The 16,024-nt window shown below is 45.0% G+C and overlaps 1 protein-coding gene across 1 annotated transcript in view; it reads right to left on the bottom strand.

Annotated features, from left to right (window-relative positions):
• ST3GAL1 (ST3 beta-galactoside alpha-2,3-sialyltransferase 1) overlaps nt 1-16,024 on the bottom strand; it is an 80,679-nt gene that overhangs the window by 8,546 nt on the left and 56,109 nt on the right. The window contains exons 3-4 of the mRNA XM_040586045.1: nt 7,794-7,990; nt 4,429-4,608 (exon numbers count right to left, since the gene is read on the bottom strand). Of these exons, the coding sequence (XP_040441979.1) occupies nt 4,429-4,608; nt 7,794-7,990 (377 nt within the window). The remainder of the gene's footprint in view (nt 1-4,428; nt 4,609-7,793; nt 7,991-16,024) is intronic.

The raw sequence follows: 16,024 nt of genomic DNA, 5'->3' as shown, positions 1-16,024 counted from the left end.
GAAGGTGGCTACAGGTGGAATACATGTAATTTGGAAAACATCTTCTATGAGCCACTTTGCAGGGCTCTAGTGAAGCCTGTCATCATTACTGGCCACCTCGTACGGGGTATTTACTGTACCCTTGAGCAAGGTGGAAGATATGAAACATTTTAAGAAAAACAAAAATTGCTTTTTCCCAAACCAAGCAGAGGTACCTAGAGCTTTTTTTCATTATGGAGATTCCTAAAACACTTGCAGAAGGCAAGTTAAGGCAACTAGGCTAAATATATGACTGATAAGGGCCTGAAGGTTTTCTATCCCAGAAGGCTTTTCTTGGCTTTTCTGGGATAATGCTCAGTCTTAGAGAGCCACTTTGAAATGGGACATCCATCAGTCAAACTGGATGTTTGAGACAATCATTCACTTATCAATTCAATCTAATATTAAGGACATCTGCAGCGTGGCTTTTGTTTTAAACCATTAAAATGGTTTGAATTATAATACTTCTGGGAGAAGAAAATGATTAATTCACAAGTTTTGAGTCCTGTGTAAAAATCTAAACAATACAGGCTGCTTATCTTTTTAGCTATGAGTGCACTTAGATTCTTCTTAATCTAACCTCAATTGGTACTGTGCAGCCTGTGCACAAGGCATGGTGGCCATGCAGGTCAGGGTAAGCAGGTAAGTATTTCTTCTCTTCTAAAATACCATATCTCTGATGGGTTTTATTTTTATTTCATGTCTTCTCCCCTTTACAAATACACAGTCAACAATTTCCTTAAACACTGTATCTGACAGTGAGTGTTTAATGTGTGCTTATAGGTTTATTCCACTATCATATTACATATATTGTTGTGATTTCTGTGCTTATGATGTTCCAGTTTTATTATTCCAGCATGTACCAGCTTATCAATTATGTAATTTCCCTGCTTTCAGTATGGCAAAAATCTTAAAATATTGGTATTTCTTCCATGTGGTTTAATACTTACACACGAATTTATACCAGATGTTTACCAAGCCCATGTATACAAACTAATCATAAATAGATAATATATCCTGTACTTTAGTAAGTGAAGATATTTTTCTTTTCATGTGCTGTGATTGCCTTGTAATCAACCAGTTACATGTTCCTGATAGGCTGAGGGCTCACCCAACGTGCAGTGCAGACCTCAGACCACAGGAAGTGCCTGGACCTTTCTCCTGGGGCAGACCTACCCGAAAAAGGATGTCCTGCAGCAGGTAGCTGAGCTGCAGGAGGTGGTGAAAAGGCTGAGTAACATCAGGGAAGGCTGAGAAGGAGCTAGATAGCTGGTTCCGAGGGCAGTGGACCCAAACAGCCCAAACCTCCCCAATGGCACAGAAGGGAGAGGGGGCAGTAATGCAGAAGAATGGAAGCTTGCAATGGCAAGGACCTGCAGGAGGAAGACACTTTCCCCAAATTTCAACCAGCCTGGTATTTGTTGAAGGGACAACACAGAAGGGCATAAGCAATCCAGGAAGTTTCTGGAATGCATTGATGATAACTTCCTTCTCCAAGTAATAGAGGAGCCAACGAGGAGAGGTGCTATGCTGGATCTTGTTCTCACCAACAAGGAAGGGTTGGTGGGGAATGTGAAACTCCAGGACAGCCTTGGCTGCAGTCACTGTGAAATGGTGGAGTTCAAGATCCTTAGGGAAGTGAGGAGGGTGCACAGCAAGCTCGCTACCCTGGACTTCGGGAGATCAGACTTTGCTTCTTCAGGGATCTACTTGGTAGAGTATCATGGGATACAGCCCTGGAGGGAAGAGGGGCCCAAGAAAACTAGTTAATACTAATTTGCAATAGTTTGGCTTTTTTTTCACCCACACTTGTGTCTACATTGGAGAGACATGGATTTGACAGGTGGACCACTTTGTGGATAAGAAATTGGCTGGATGGTCACTCTGAAATTATTGCAGTCAATGGCTTGATGTCCAGCTGGCAGAGAACGGGTTGAGAGCAGCCCTGAGGAGAAGGACTTGGGAGTATTGGTTGACAAGAAGCTCAACATGGCCCGACAATGTGCCCCTGCGGCCCAGAAAGCCAACCACCTCCTGGGCTGCATCAAAAGCGTGACCAGCAGGTTAGAAGGATAACTCCCCCTCTGCTCTCATGAGACCTCACCTGGAACACTGTGCTCAGCTCTGGGGTCCACAGCATAAGGAGGAGATGGACCTGTTGGAGTGAGTCCAGAGAAGGGCCACGAAGGTGATCAGAGGGCTGGAGCCCCTCTCCTGTGAAGACAGGCTGAGAGAGCTGGGGTTGTTCAGCCTGGAGAAGAGAAGGCTCCGGGGAGACCTTAGAGCAGCTCCCAGTACCTAAAGGGGGCTACAAGAAAGCTGGAGAGGGGCTGTATACAAGGGCATGTGGTGATAGGACAAGGGGGAAAGGCTTTAAATGGAAAGAGGATAGATTTAGATTAGATATAAGGAAGAAATTCTTCACTATGAGGGTGGTGAGGCACTGTCCCAGGCTGCCCAGAGCAGCTGTGGGTGCCCCATCCCTGGCAGTGCTCAAGGCCAGGCTGGACGGGGCTGGGAGCAACCTGGGCTGGTGGAAGGTGTCCCTGCCCATGGCAGGGGGATTAGAACTAGGTGTTCTTTAAGGTCCCTTCCAATCCAAACTGTTCTATGATTCTATGAACTTTACCACTGCAACCCACTTGCTGGCACTTCTGAAGGTAAATACTCGCCAAAAAATAGTGAACCGCTTTGCAATCTGGACACAGAGCAGTGACAGTGATACAAACACAGATGGGTGAAGATGGCAGTAACTGGTCCTTTGTGGGCTCCTTTTCCGAGCACAGGCACAGATATAACAAAGATGCTGCAAGGGGCTTCATTCAAAGTCTATTGAAGGCAGCTGGGAGCTTTCCATTGCTTCTCATAGGACTTGAATCCAAGTTGAAGGGCAGAGGTTCTCAACCTTTTTTATCAATACAACTTCTAAAAGAAAAAAAAAAAAAAAAGCCTTGCGAAAAAGGTGATTATTTTTAGCCAGTTTTCTAAGTGGGCTGATTTTTTTCCAGGTACAAGAGTGTCCTGAAGATGATTTTTTTAAAAGACAACTTATAACTGTATATATTAAGTGCTGGTGGCAAAAAAAGTTAAAAAAAGACTAAACCACATTTGTTACAAGTTAGGAGAATCTTAATAAGAAATAAAAAGACTCTAAAATGCATTTGCAAAGAGAGAAAAGAAAAAAGAAAGAAAACTCCATTTGTTATCCTGTCAAAAAATATTCCCTAAAAATGCAAAGTGGGTCTTACACCCAGTCAACAGGGTCATACTTCTCCAAGATTTTAATTTTTTGAGACTCTGAAATTGGGAAAAAAGTTGAATGTCTTGAAATAGTTCTCTCTGGAATAAAGTAATGTGATCTGCTCTCGCTGTCTATGTGTGGCAGGGTGTCCCCAAGCAATCCCACAAGGCTGTGGATTTACACCCAGCAGATAACCTCACACACAGTACAAATGTCACGTATTTCATTCTCTGGATTAGGAAAAGCCAGCTTACAGGAAGAGAGAGAATTTGCTAGCAGGCATCAAGCAGGAGCATGCGTTTTGTCCACATTTCTAATCCTAGTGCTGCTATAGATGCATTAAGCAGGGCAACATTTACTTCTGAAACACTCATAAAGAAGGAATGGAGACTAAATACCAGCATGGCACATTATTGCCAGGTAGAAGACATGAATTTAAGGCTAAGGCACACAGGTGACACATAAAACAATAGCATCTCCTCTGCACAGATCTCGATCACATTCCACCAGGGAAGACAGACCAAATTCCTGATCAATGTGTCCAGGGGATGTTGCTGTGGATGGGGGACTAAGTGCTGTGATGTGCTTCTGCTCTCACTACATTGCATGAGCAACCTGCACATCCCTCTCTGCCTCCTTGTCCTCTTCTGCAAGCTGTGTAATGTATGTTGGAGGACCACTCGGCCACCCAAGTGTCTCAGGTGGAATAATCCATGTGTCTAGGACCATGATATATGAATAACCCACCAAATGCCTGATTCAGCAGATGGCTTTCTGAGGGGTGCATCTAGGTATGGACATGCTGGCTGCACTCACTGTACTCCCAAGGGACTAGAGAGAAGAAGGATGAGCAGAAGCCCAAAATGACACACTGAACCCCAAAGCCCAGGAAGCTGCTGCTCAAACTGGCTGCCTTCAGCAGCAAAACCTCCCTTTTTCATTTCTCTGAGACCTGTGAAGAGCTGGATCTCAATCTTCACCTCAAAGACTTCACTATATCATCAAACTTTTCCTGGAAAGCAAGTGTTCAGGGCTGAACTCTGACCTGAAAGGGTCTATGAAGCTCCCCTAGGCCTTATCAGCAGCAGGAATTTGCCCAGCGAAGGCTTTTATCTCCTACAGCAACATGAGATGCAGGAGCTCCCGACCCTTCAGGGGTCCTTACTCACAAGTTGATGGTGCCTGTGGTGAGAGCGGTGACAACCCAGCGTAGGTCCAGTGTTTTGAAGGGGATCAAGATCATGCTCACATTTTCTGCCAGCTCTTTGTAGCTCTCGGGGTAAACGAAGTGGTGAGTGGTCTTGCTCCCGACATCTGATTCATAGCCAGCGGTGGGAGCACGGTTCATTCTGCAGCCCAAAAGTGAGACGTGAGAGAGTGAAGCAGGAGAGGAATTAGGTAGGCACAAACACATGTGAGTCTTCCCCAGATCTTTTGCTTAAGGTGACAGGAAAATGCTGCTATGTCTGAGGAGATTGCTCTATGCAGGCTCTTCAGACAGCCTGGACAGGGTGCAGGGGTCCTTAAATAGGCTGAAATAACCATCACCCATACGGATAAATTAACACTAAATGAAAGCTGAGATAGTGTGGGATTCCTTGGACTGAATGGGAATATCTACCAAGCAGGTGCATCTCTGAGCACATCCCTGTGTTCCCTTTATAGTCAATGGAGAGCTGGTCAAAAGAGTGGTGAGTCCTTGAGGACACATCTCCCTTCATCCTAATGCTGCAGCCTCCAGTAGGTAAGAAAAACATTGCTCTAAAGTCCATCAGCTTGACTTCTTGCAGTTTCATTCTCCCCTGTGTGTACAAGTATATTTGGATGTTGCGGATCAAGGTAACAAACCACGTTATGCGCGATGAGAAGCAGCAAATATTTCGTACGGTCCTCCCATGAAAAGTCACCAAAGCCACAGAGACAAATCCAGGACCTGCTGCTGACACTTACTCAAACCTTACTTTGAAGTATGTCCTCCAACTCTGGTACACCTGCTTAGGGTGACTGCACGCATGCATAGTGTGCTTTAGGTAACGCTGGGGTCAGTGCATGAAGAGCTGCCCAGGGCCCACCAGGGCTCAGTCAAAATATATTGGCCAAACAGGGCTACCTTCTGTTGGGCAGAGCGGGGAGCAGGGTGGGGGTTTTTGAGCTCAGGACTGCAGAAATACCTCTGCACTTGTGTTCACTTCTGAAAGCAGATCTGGGGACACATCAGCAGCTCCTCCCCTGGTGCATTAGCTCCCTGCTGGGAGAGATTTGCATGTTTCTGTGGTACAGTGTATTGCAGGTTAGAGATCTACAAAGTGGCTCTGGCTGACCTTGCATGAATCCATGATGCTGTGCAACACCATGGAGAAACCCCCAAGCAGGCTCTAGGCAGAATGAGGTTTCTCTGCAGCCCAATGGAGTCTTCTGCAGACACATTAGCTCAGCTTCTGGCAGCAGCGCAAGGGAGGACAAGAAAGGATGTAGCTGATAAGGTGATGAGGAGCATCATACATTGCCAGACAACTTGCTGCCCTGGTCACTGATAATGGGCTGAGATAAAATCTGTTTATCAAGTCTATGCCAGGCTGTGGTATTGCAGTGCTCCCCCAGGTGAATTAATTAAGTTGCTTCTAACTCCCTCAAAGGGAGTTATTAGTGTCAGTAGAACAGTTGTTACTCACAAGCCTGGTGGACTTGTTACTGAGTTATCCTCTTCCCTGCCAGTGACCCACGCTGTACTGTGTAGAAATACTAGTAAAGCTAGTAGAAATACTAGAAACTTGCTATGTTTTATTTTGAGATGAGTCAGTCTAAGGTATAAACTATGGGTTTTTCTTTCCTTCAGGATAAAGCCAAGGATGGTATCTTAGTTATCTTACTCACAACCTGCTGCCAGGTCTATGTACCTTCCCCACAATCCATGGTAGGGCTGGCTGCATGACATGGCAGAAGGCAGAGTTCACACCCAGTCTCAGCAGGAAGGACTGAGCAGAAATTTCCTTCTGTCGTGAAAGTAGACAGTTAAACAAATGAAAGTGGGCTGAAACATGGTATTTAGAAGAAATGGCTGTATTGCCAGAGCATGTGGAAGTGAATATTAGGTCACCAGAGATTTTGTTTGTTGGATTAATGCACAGAGGGGTCACCTTCTGTGCACAAATTTCCACAGTGAATCCTAAAACCTTGTGCCACCCCTTCAAATCTGGCTTGATATTGCTAAAATATAAATCCAAGAATGGAAGGTTCAGTTCCAAGTCAGAGAGAGATTTTCCCTTGCCAGGGATGCGCAGCTATGGGAAGGGCAAGGTCTCAGAGCAGAAGCACACGTCTGAGTGCATTACTCTTCAGTTAGTACTCCATAAAATAGCTTGTGAGTCTAGCAAAGCCTTTTCTGCATGAATCTGGAAACATAAACCAGGCAAGATAATAAAGTCCAGTCGGCAATGGGGCTATCTCCATAGTGAGGGGCACGGAGTTAAGCGTGAATGCACCTCAGCTGCCTCACGTTTGCAACTTGCAGGACTAACGTCAAGGGCTCTTCCCTTTCCTTCATGGGTCTGAAGACCAAGCTGGCTGCCTCTGCCTTTGGGGAGGTACTTTTGGAAGAAAGCAAGGCACACAGCTGAAGGAAGCAACTCCTGAAGTGATTCATCATGAGCATTTAGATGCCATCTGAAGACTCTACAGCATGTCCAACCCACATAGGAAGCCAAGTGGCCTAAGGTGACTTAACAGTTCAGATAGTGTTGATCGTCTGATTCACTCTTGACTTCAGTGCACAGCTCCCTACTAAAGGTTATGTTAATTCTGAGAGTATCATCCCACACGTGGTGTTTTCAAAAGCAAACCCTCCCTTCCAGGCTGCCTGACCTGCACTGAGTTGCTCCCCAGATTATGCTGTACTGGCACCTGCGGTGTGAAAGCTGGACAATGCATTGGAGATGAATTTAGTCAGCCCAGGTATCTTGGCTGCCCTCTGGGTGATTAGCTCTGCTTACCTAGTCCCTGATTGCGTTTCAGTGGGACAAAAGAGCCAGCCTTCGTTGTCTTGAAAGGAAGAGGGAATGGGACCCTTGAAGAGGGAATGGGACCCTTTACAAAGTGGTTGTAGCCCACCAATTGCATCCTGTCTATTGCAAAGTGACTTTGGCTTTCCCACCCCACCATCGCTTAAGAATGAACCAGTGCCATAACGTAAAATCTGATACAGTCAATTAAGTGTGTAAAAGAACACTTGTAGTACTAGCTGCAGAAATAACTTTTACTCGAAACCGCAGGTTTTTTCAGGTGTATTTTTTAACACAGGCAAGTATGGATAATGCAAAACAAGCTATGGTATCAAAACCTATTAATGCTTTTTTCCAAGCTAAAACATAAGTTCGTATCTCCAACACACATAGCTTACAGCCCTAGCACTTAGATTTGAACTAAGTACCAGATTTCACAAGATAGCCCCTGAAATCTTGTTTGCTTACTTGTCCCCAATAATAGCAGTGAATCTCAAACAACAGAGACATCTGGAGCCAAGGTGATGGCTACTCACCTGAGCACAAAGTCATGGGAATCAATATCTTGGCCATACTGAGATTGCAGAAGGTTGCCAGAGTTGCCCACGACAGCACATCGTCTGCATGTGTAAGTGCCTTGCTCCTGCAGCGGATCCCCATCCCCCGGAATGATCTCAAACAATTCCTTGAGCGTTTCATTAATATTCTTCGGAGTTTTCTCTCCTTGCAATTTCTGTTAGGGAGAATAATCACGCCAAGTTACCAATATAGTTACATTTTCCATGAGCAAGATGTAGCTTCAAATGTCTTCTCAAAAACCATTCTTGCATCTACCTGCAGACACTGTCTCCTGCAGTACATGTTACACATTGGGAGCAGAAATGTGAACTTAAAAAAAAAAAGTGGAAAATCTCTTCCCATTAATTTTCTTAATTTGGTTCCTCTCCTTCTCCTTGGATTCCCACACCCCTCCAGTCTCTCTCTAGCCATGATGGAACAGATCATGAGTTTTCCCCAAGGCTGACCTTAGCAGAATAAATATTCCTCTGGTGTCTATAAACCTAATCCCACCGTGGGCCAGACATCATAGATTCATAGAATGGTTTGGGTTGGAAGGCACCTTAAAGAACACCTAGTTCCATCCCCCCTGCCATGGGCAGGGACACCTCCCACCAGATCGGGCTGCTCCAAGCCCCGTCCAGCCTGGCCTTGAGCCCTGCCAGGGATGGGGCATCCACAGCTGCTCTGGGCAGCCTGGGCCAGTGCCTCACCACCCTCACGGTAAGTATCTACTGTTAGAACATGCATAACATTTATTTTAACCCTCCTAGGAAGGAGAGAAGAGTCTCAGGGAACCTGATGGAGCACAGAAGTGGCTGACATGCTTTCCACAAATTTTTGCATATGCAAAGAAGTGGGAGTGGGAGATCTTATTGCTGCAGTTTTGGACTGTGGAAGAATCAGCTTCTACAGCAATAGGAAAATACAGTAAAGTAGAATTAGCCCTGAGGGCTGGATCATCTAAAAAAATCTCCAGGATGAAGAAAACCACCCGGACCTTGGTCATTGTGTCTGTTGCCATGGAGGGAAACTCTTTTGTAGCAACTCTGTGGTGCATGGTGGAAACAATGGCTGGAATTGGGAAGGTACAAGCAAGGTGCAGGGCAGGTGACAGTCAGACACTCCCTTTCTGGAACTCTTGTCTCTGAGGGCTACTAAAGAGGCTGGGAGTGTTGGCAGGCTCACAAAAACCATTGCCCACCCTTGTGGTGCCACTGGCTTGCAAGCTCACAAAGGGAGAATGTCTCCTAAAATCTGCCAAAAGGCTCTGCCCTTGTTCTGCCAGCCCAGGGCAAGGGAAGACAGGGAGGGAGAGAGGAGAAACACGTTTCACACCACTCCCAGCAACGCCCTGGGGTAGTTTGACTTTAGTTTCTGGTGCATTCCCCTTGACTGCACCAGGAACTGTTAATCCTTCTCTCTCTCTGTCACACACATACACAAACAGATGCATCACCCTAATTTTTGTTTAAATTTCATGCTGTCTCTTTGCAGAACTATGTAAAGCAACCTTATTTGAACGAAACTGAACAGGTCTGTCGAGCTCAGAGCGACAACATTGGGGCCAAGAACTTGAAACAGAGCAGACAAAGAAATGTTGCATACATAGACCTGATCTGCCTGCTAATCGTTGCTAGCCTTATAGATGGACTGCACAAGGTGATCAGGATGCCAGGTAATTAGGATGCCCAGCCAAGCACTGTCATTATTACCACGTATGTCAGTATTCAGTGGATGGCTCAATTACTTAAGTGAAAAAGGCTTTCTTCTAAATTTGCATGTGATGCTACAAACACATGTTCACATATCTAAATTCTTGTGTATTCTTTATGAATCCAACCTATATATATGTTCTCTTTCTGTAAAGGTGAGCTGACTTTAACTGTCTTTAAGAAATGAAAGGGAAAACCACCAAACATGCAGCAAAACATTCTTAAGAACATTTATTCTGGCGGAAAAAAGCAAAGCCCCAATTCTTGAACTGATTTTGCCTGAGAAAATTCAGATGAAGAAGGATATTTTCAGAAAAATTCTAAGTACCTTAGCCCCCTTTAGAGTTAAATTGCCTTTTCAGCCAGAATGATAGCATCAGGAAAGGAAAGGACCTGGAGTGCTGACTTCTGTTTGATGCATTAAAATGGTAAGAAACATTATTGTGGATAGGCACCTCCATTTACCCAGGCAGGGATCTGCCTTTTCCTTCTGTTACGCTGCTGTTCCTCTAGAGTAACTGCTGCAACAAGGCCAAAACATGGGCACCAGCACCAGCCTGAAGGCAGGACACCATCACCCTGCGATCCCTCGGCTGTACGAAACTTCCACAGCAGTTAGAGATCCCCTCAGTGACCTCAGATAAGATGATGACCTTAGGGGACTGTGTGCTGAACATCCATACATTAAGACATCCATCCTTAACTCATTAAAAGTGCTCTTGTTTTATTTTCCTCGGTGATTATCTGATCCAGCCACACTTTTCAGGCCTAATCTTCAACCAGCACTGGTTAGTCTGACATTTCAGCAAAAGAGAGTAGGCGATGAAGCTGGTTAACTCCAAGGCAGATACAGCTTTTAAAAGTTCAGACTCAATGTGCAGCCAGTTTCTTATTGCACAATGTTTACTTGACTTCTTGAAAAAGACCGTTTTAATAGCGTTGCAATTACAAGCGATTACAGTTCACTTTCCCACACCAAATTTTTGTCCTTTTTTTTGAGTAATGTGTTTGGTTTTGGTTTTTTTGTTTTTGTTTTTGTTTTTTTTTTGTTGTTTTTTTTTTAACAAGCCCAGCAGTCTGGCCTTTCTTATAAATCAACAAAAGCTCTGGGTGAAAGTCTGTCCGTGCTGTGCAAGGCAGAGCCGTAGCAGTACCACGTGGCTCTGCGGGGACAGCATCCTCCCTCCAGGTGCTGTAGATGTGTGCCAGCGATATCTGTATGGATATAGCTGCTAGAAGTGGGCTTAAATACACTAAAATACCTGACCTCTGTGTCCTGAGTGAAGTGGCTGCTTTTATCAGAAGTCTGTGCAAGCAACAGCTATCTCTAAAGATGCAGTTTAACCTTTTTGCCAAACCCCAAAAGAATCCTAACCCACCTTGTGTCTACATCTAAAATATCACTAGATTGCTTAACACTCCAGCTCCTTTCCATAAAATATTTGGCTGGCACTTGAGAGTCATATTTTCACCGGAGGTTGTTAAAACCTGTAATTGGGAGTCCAGATTGAGAAGTTTCCTAACCATCTTCACAGGGAAGACCAACTACCCTGTTCCTCTAGCCTTAGAAACTCCCCACTTCACATATATAAGCTTGCTAGCTGGTTTTGCATCTCTTATTTAAAAAAAGGCAAGGAAAAATACCCCACCAAACCTCAAAGTTTATGCACACCCTTTCTTTACCCATGAATGACTTTCTTGGAGTCTGTTGCTGCTTCCTTCATCACGCTGTGCGTACCTCCATTCTTTGCTGCTTCTGTACACTTCTTGGAAGGCTTCCCTGGGCTCTCTGGTACCGTCACATTGTCAACGATGACCAAGAAGCGATACCCAAAATTTAGCTAAGGGGATGCAAACGGAGGATGTGAATTCAGCCAAGGCTGCTCAGGGCTAGTAGCTTGGAGTGGTGAGGACACAGCTACAACCAGGAGAGCCTCAAAGGAAAGCTGTCCTGATGCCTGTGCATCCTGCATCCATGGCAGTGTCTTAAATACACCTTCAAAATCCAAACTTATTAGCAGGTAGAAAATATTCTGCTTAACCTGTAATCATTGGTGTGATGTGGATGCAGATGGAGCATGGATGGAAATAGTGTAGAAAGGCAGGTATAGCTGTGGGTCTGGCAGCAGCCAACATTGCTGGGGCAACCCTGCGAGCACACAGACAGGCAGCCTGGGGAAGCTGGTGTAGCCATACTGGTTTTGTGGGTTTTCTAATTTTTTTTTAACTGTTTTTTAAAGATAAAGAGGGAATAAAGCCCCATGAGAATCTCTTTTGCACAGCTAATTGTCTCGCTGCAGCAGTTGGGAGGCATTAATACTCACACAGTGCTTCCCAGCTATAAGACATTGTACAAAGATTAATCCTAGCAACAGTCTGGTGGGGCAAGTCCAGGTAATCTTCATTTTGCAGACTGAAGGAGAGGTTAAAAGGAAATCATCAATTTAAAAAATGCCTCCCCGGTCTGGAAAATATGGCATTATTATTGTTATATTTAATGTCCTGCAATTACTACGCTTCAAAGGGAATAAGGGGAAGAATATAGGGGCTTTCAAGAGTTTGGGCTTTGTTTAGCGATTTGTGTCTGTCAAAAAATTTGCATTCACAAATATGAATGTAGTGTGCCTATATTATGCAAAACCCCACAATAATAGGTGTATTTCTGACTTCCATGGCTGGTATGGGTCACCTCCATGCTGCTCTAAGGAGCAAAGACCCTGCTCCACCAGCTCTGTGTGCATTTGTTTCTGACTGCAGGATGCTTGCAGCTTGGCAGAGCACATTGCAGTGCTTAGAGGGACCCATGATCTTGGACCACCTTCAGATCCATCTGTCCTCACTGTTGGAGACCCTGGAGCTGCAGCCCAGCTGGACGTAGGCAGGGGCTGCCAGGGGGATGAAGCAGCCCAGGGTCAAGTTCTCCCAGTGTGTCCAAGGCTGATCTAAATGTCATGCTTGCACCCAAGCAGTAGAACACCAGGTGGGACTGGGCATGTAGCAGGCAGTGGGACTGGGGACTGGGACCTGGACTGGGTCTAGTACCACCTTCTGCATCTATCTGGTAGCTACACGCTACCTTCAGTGAGCTCAGCCCTTCGTATTGCTTTCAAAGCATCACAGGCAGCATCCCAGTTATAAAAAAAATATTTCTGATGATCAAAGTATTTGGGCATATTTTCTACAAAGAGCATTCAAAATGCATGACTCGGGTGCCAGGTAGCTCTGCTGCTGTCTTAAAAATAAGTGCAGCTTCCACAGCTTCCCTAGTGCATGTGTTGGGGATGCCCTTTTGTGCACTGTCTGGTTAACAAATCTTTCAGCCACATATTACATTTTTTCCTACAAACATAACAGCTAAAAGCTAACATTTTTGTTTAGATAGGCTAATCACATGGCCCCAAGAGCTGAGCTTTCTTCCAAAAAAGAAAAAGAAAGCAAACCCCTCAACACTATCATAAGACTCAAGATAAAAATTGTTCTAATGTGGTAGTTTATGAACAATGTGCTACAGATAAGTTTGCCAGGGAACTCTGAGCCTGATGTTACTTATCACAGCTTTAATCCATCAACCTCAACAACCTTAATTTAGATCTAGAATAGCAGGTTCTGATCTCATATTTTTGATACTTTCTGACCACCAAAAACAATACTACACACCCCCCCCGAGAATAAACCAAGAAAACTATAAATAAATACTGTGCTGTGTTACTGCATAGAATTCTTGCTCTGTTTCCTTATAGACAAGTTACTAAATTTAGTGGAAATGCCCACAGCATTTGAGTCATGGAACAACAATGAAAAACTTGCAGGTGAGCCAGCTGATGGAGGTGGGAAAGAAAATATAAACAGAAGGAAATGCATCATGTAACATAAGGTCCCAAGTTCCAAAACACTAAGACTCTTCACAGCCCCTGAGTGCAAGATGTGGGAAGGCAGATGAACAGAGAGACAGGGAGAGTAGAAGAGAGGGAGGGAGGAGGAAAGGAAGAAATTTCTAACGAGCTGGTTACAGTACAGTCTGGAGTATTGTCAATGCCCACATCACCTCTGAGAGAGGAGGACTCCAACTTTCAGTCACAAAATGCACCGAGCAGTTGCAGGGGTGTACCCAGGAGCATAATTCAGGCCATTCTTTGTTACCCAACTAAAGTAACCAAGGGACAGTCTATCAGCTGGGTAGATTTAAGCAAATGAAAAGCAAATAACAGCCCTGACAACAGCCCCCTTGTTTCTGTGAACACAGAAACAGCCACGTAGATGTTCAGGTGCCTCCTCCAGAAGCAGCCCTGCCTCGTGCAGCAAGATGAGCTGCTGCAGGGACGGTGGCACTGACCTGCTCTTCCCTGCTCTTTCCCACCTGTACAGGTAGTACTGCTAACTCCAGTACAGACACCACGATTTTATTCACAGCAGCCAGGAATATTTCCTTCCAAAAAAGCGCATCCTACCAAGCTGGAAGAGCTTAAGCCATATATTCTCCAAATGAACCACAAAGTGACCTGGTAGCCATGTGAAGAGCTGTAAGCAAGCGAAACCACCCCAGCCTTTGGCCCCAAAGATCACTGCACCTCAAATACTGGTCATTAGGCTCTGAAACCAGTCCTTGCTTTCCTAGAAGTGGAAGGATACTAATGCTAAAGGACTATTTGCATGAATAATACTTATTCACATACACAGCAAATACATATACACGTATGTACATGACAAATACATGTACACATATACAGAGTTCATGGGAAGGGAGGGCAGGCAGCCTGGTAGGCAGACAGTTTTCTGGCAAGGGCTCTGCCTGTGTTTAGTCCAAGCCCATCACATGGGTCTCCCCGTGACAGGAAAATCATAGCCTCATAATAAATAGCTCCAGTGCAGCCACCATCGTATCAGTTACAGCATAACGAAACCACCACGCTTCTGTCAGTTCCTGAGAGAAATGCACAGTCATTTCTCCCCTGAAATAAATTTCAAGTGATCTCATGTCTCCTCATACCTCATCTTTTTAAGTACAAATATAGTAAAAAGTCACAAATTGTTGAGTTGGCAAAGCAAGCTATGGTAAAACATGGCCATGAACCATGCTTTCTTTAAGACTGGCTGAAATCTCAGAACCGCTTTGAAGGCGAGCCTAAAAATGAAGAGTGAAAAGGCAGTGTGGTCAGGATGCACAGCAATGACACCGACCGCCTCAGAAAGCAACACGTATATAGGAAATAGGTTGCAATGAGGAGCCGAGGCCATGTCACGCTTGGGTTTACCCAAAAGCATCTTTCGGAAGAGTCAGGACACCTTCTCCATCTACCATAGCTTAGGGCAAGTATTTTCAGTAAGTAACTGATTTCCAATACACAGTGCAGATTTGGAGGACACCAAAATATTTCACATATTCTGGTTGAAGATAACTTCTGGCAGAAAAAAAGAGTATTGAAATCTTAGAAGATTTATTTTTACCATCCCAGAAAAAAAACTGCTTTCATTATGTGTTCTGAAGTGGTGTATTCCCTTTGAACTTGACCTGAATTCCAAAAAATGAATGAAAACCTAACAATAGGGTTAGACAGCCCTGAAAATTAATGGACAGCTTTTATTTGGGGAAGGGGGGGTGGGCAAGGAGAATCAGAAGTTCAGACTTTTGTACTGAGAGTCTCAAGCTTTTGCTTCCTTTTTATTTATTTTTTTTTTTAAGGGAGAATGCATTCAAACCTGATGTTGAAATCAGACTGGGGTCAGAGCACAGAATGCAGTACAGCTTTGCTCAGGGTGATGTGCAAGGCCTTGGGGGCACAGCCCCCTTAGCAGAGGCACACAGTCCACCCAGCTGTGTCTTGCAGGACTCCTCCTCAGCCTGGGTGCTGCAGGAGCACAGCCCCAGCACCGACGGCAGGATTTAGGATTGATCATCCCACCTTCTCCCCATCACCTTCTTGAGGTGCTGAGTGCTCCTGGTTTCTGTATTCAGAGGCACTCAGGAGGTACTTTACAACCAGCCTTAATGCTCCTGGTGTCCATGAACAACCTCATCCTCTCAACTACTGAGTTCAGTTTGGGGTATCCCCCCCTCTGAAAACTGCTGGTTGTTCGATCAGCTCCCTGGTGAAACCTCACCCCAGGGCAAGGGGAACTACAACCTGAGCTTGCCGTCTTCCCTTCTCATGGCTCCAGCAAAGCCCAGCTAGGAAATGTATGGACCAGAAGGAAAAGTGTCTGGGGGCTGCAAAAAAACCCACAAGCAATGGATGGGAAATCTGAGTCACGGTCAAGGGGCAGGTGAAAGGATCCAGTGCCTGGAGTCTGTGGGGCACATAGCAAAAAGGAAGGTTTCACTGTAAGATGAGGATATAATTTATGCAACAGTTAAAGAACTGGAGTTCAGTGGCATCTCTTTTTCACCAGTAAATGCAACAGCCAGCAGAAGTGATAAATCAGATACAGTCTCATTTCCACAGCACTTGACACCTCCTCCAAAACATAAATGCCCCCACTGTGAAAGTGGGTGCCTG

This window comes from Falco naumanni, chromosome 3, assembly GCF_017639655.2.
Source record: "Falco naumanni isolate bFalNau1 chromosome 3, bFalNau1.pat, whole genome shotgun sequence".
Lineage (NCBI taxonomy): Eukaryota > Metazoa > Chordata > Aves > Falconiformes > Falconidae > Falco > Falco naumanni.
Note: the sequence above shows the minus strand (reverse complement) of the source record. Positions and strands in the feature narration are given on the sequence as shown.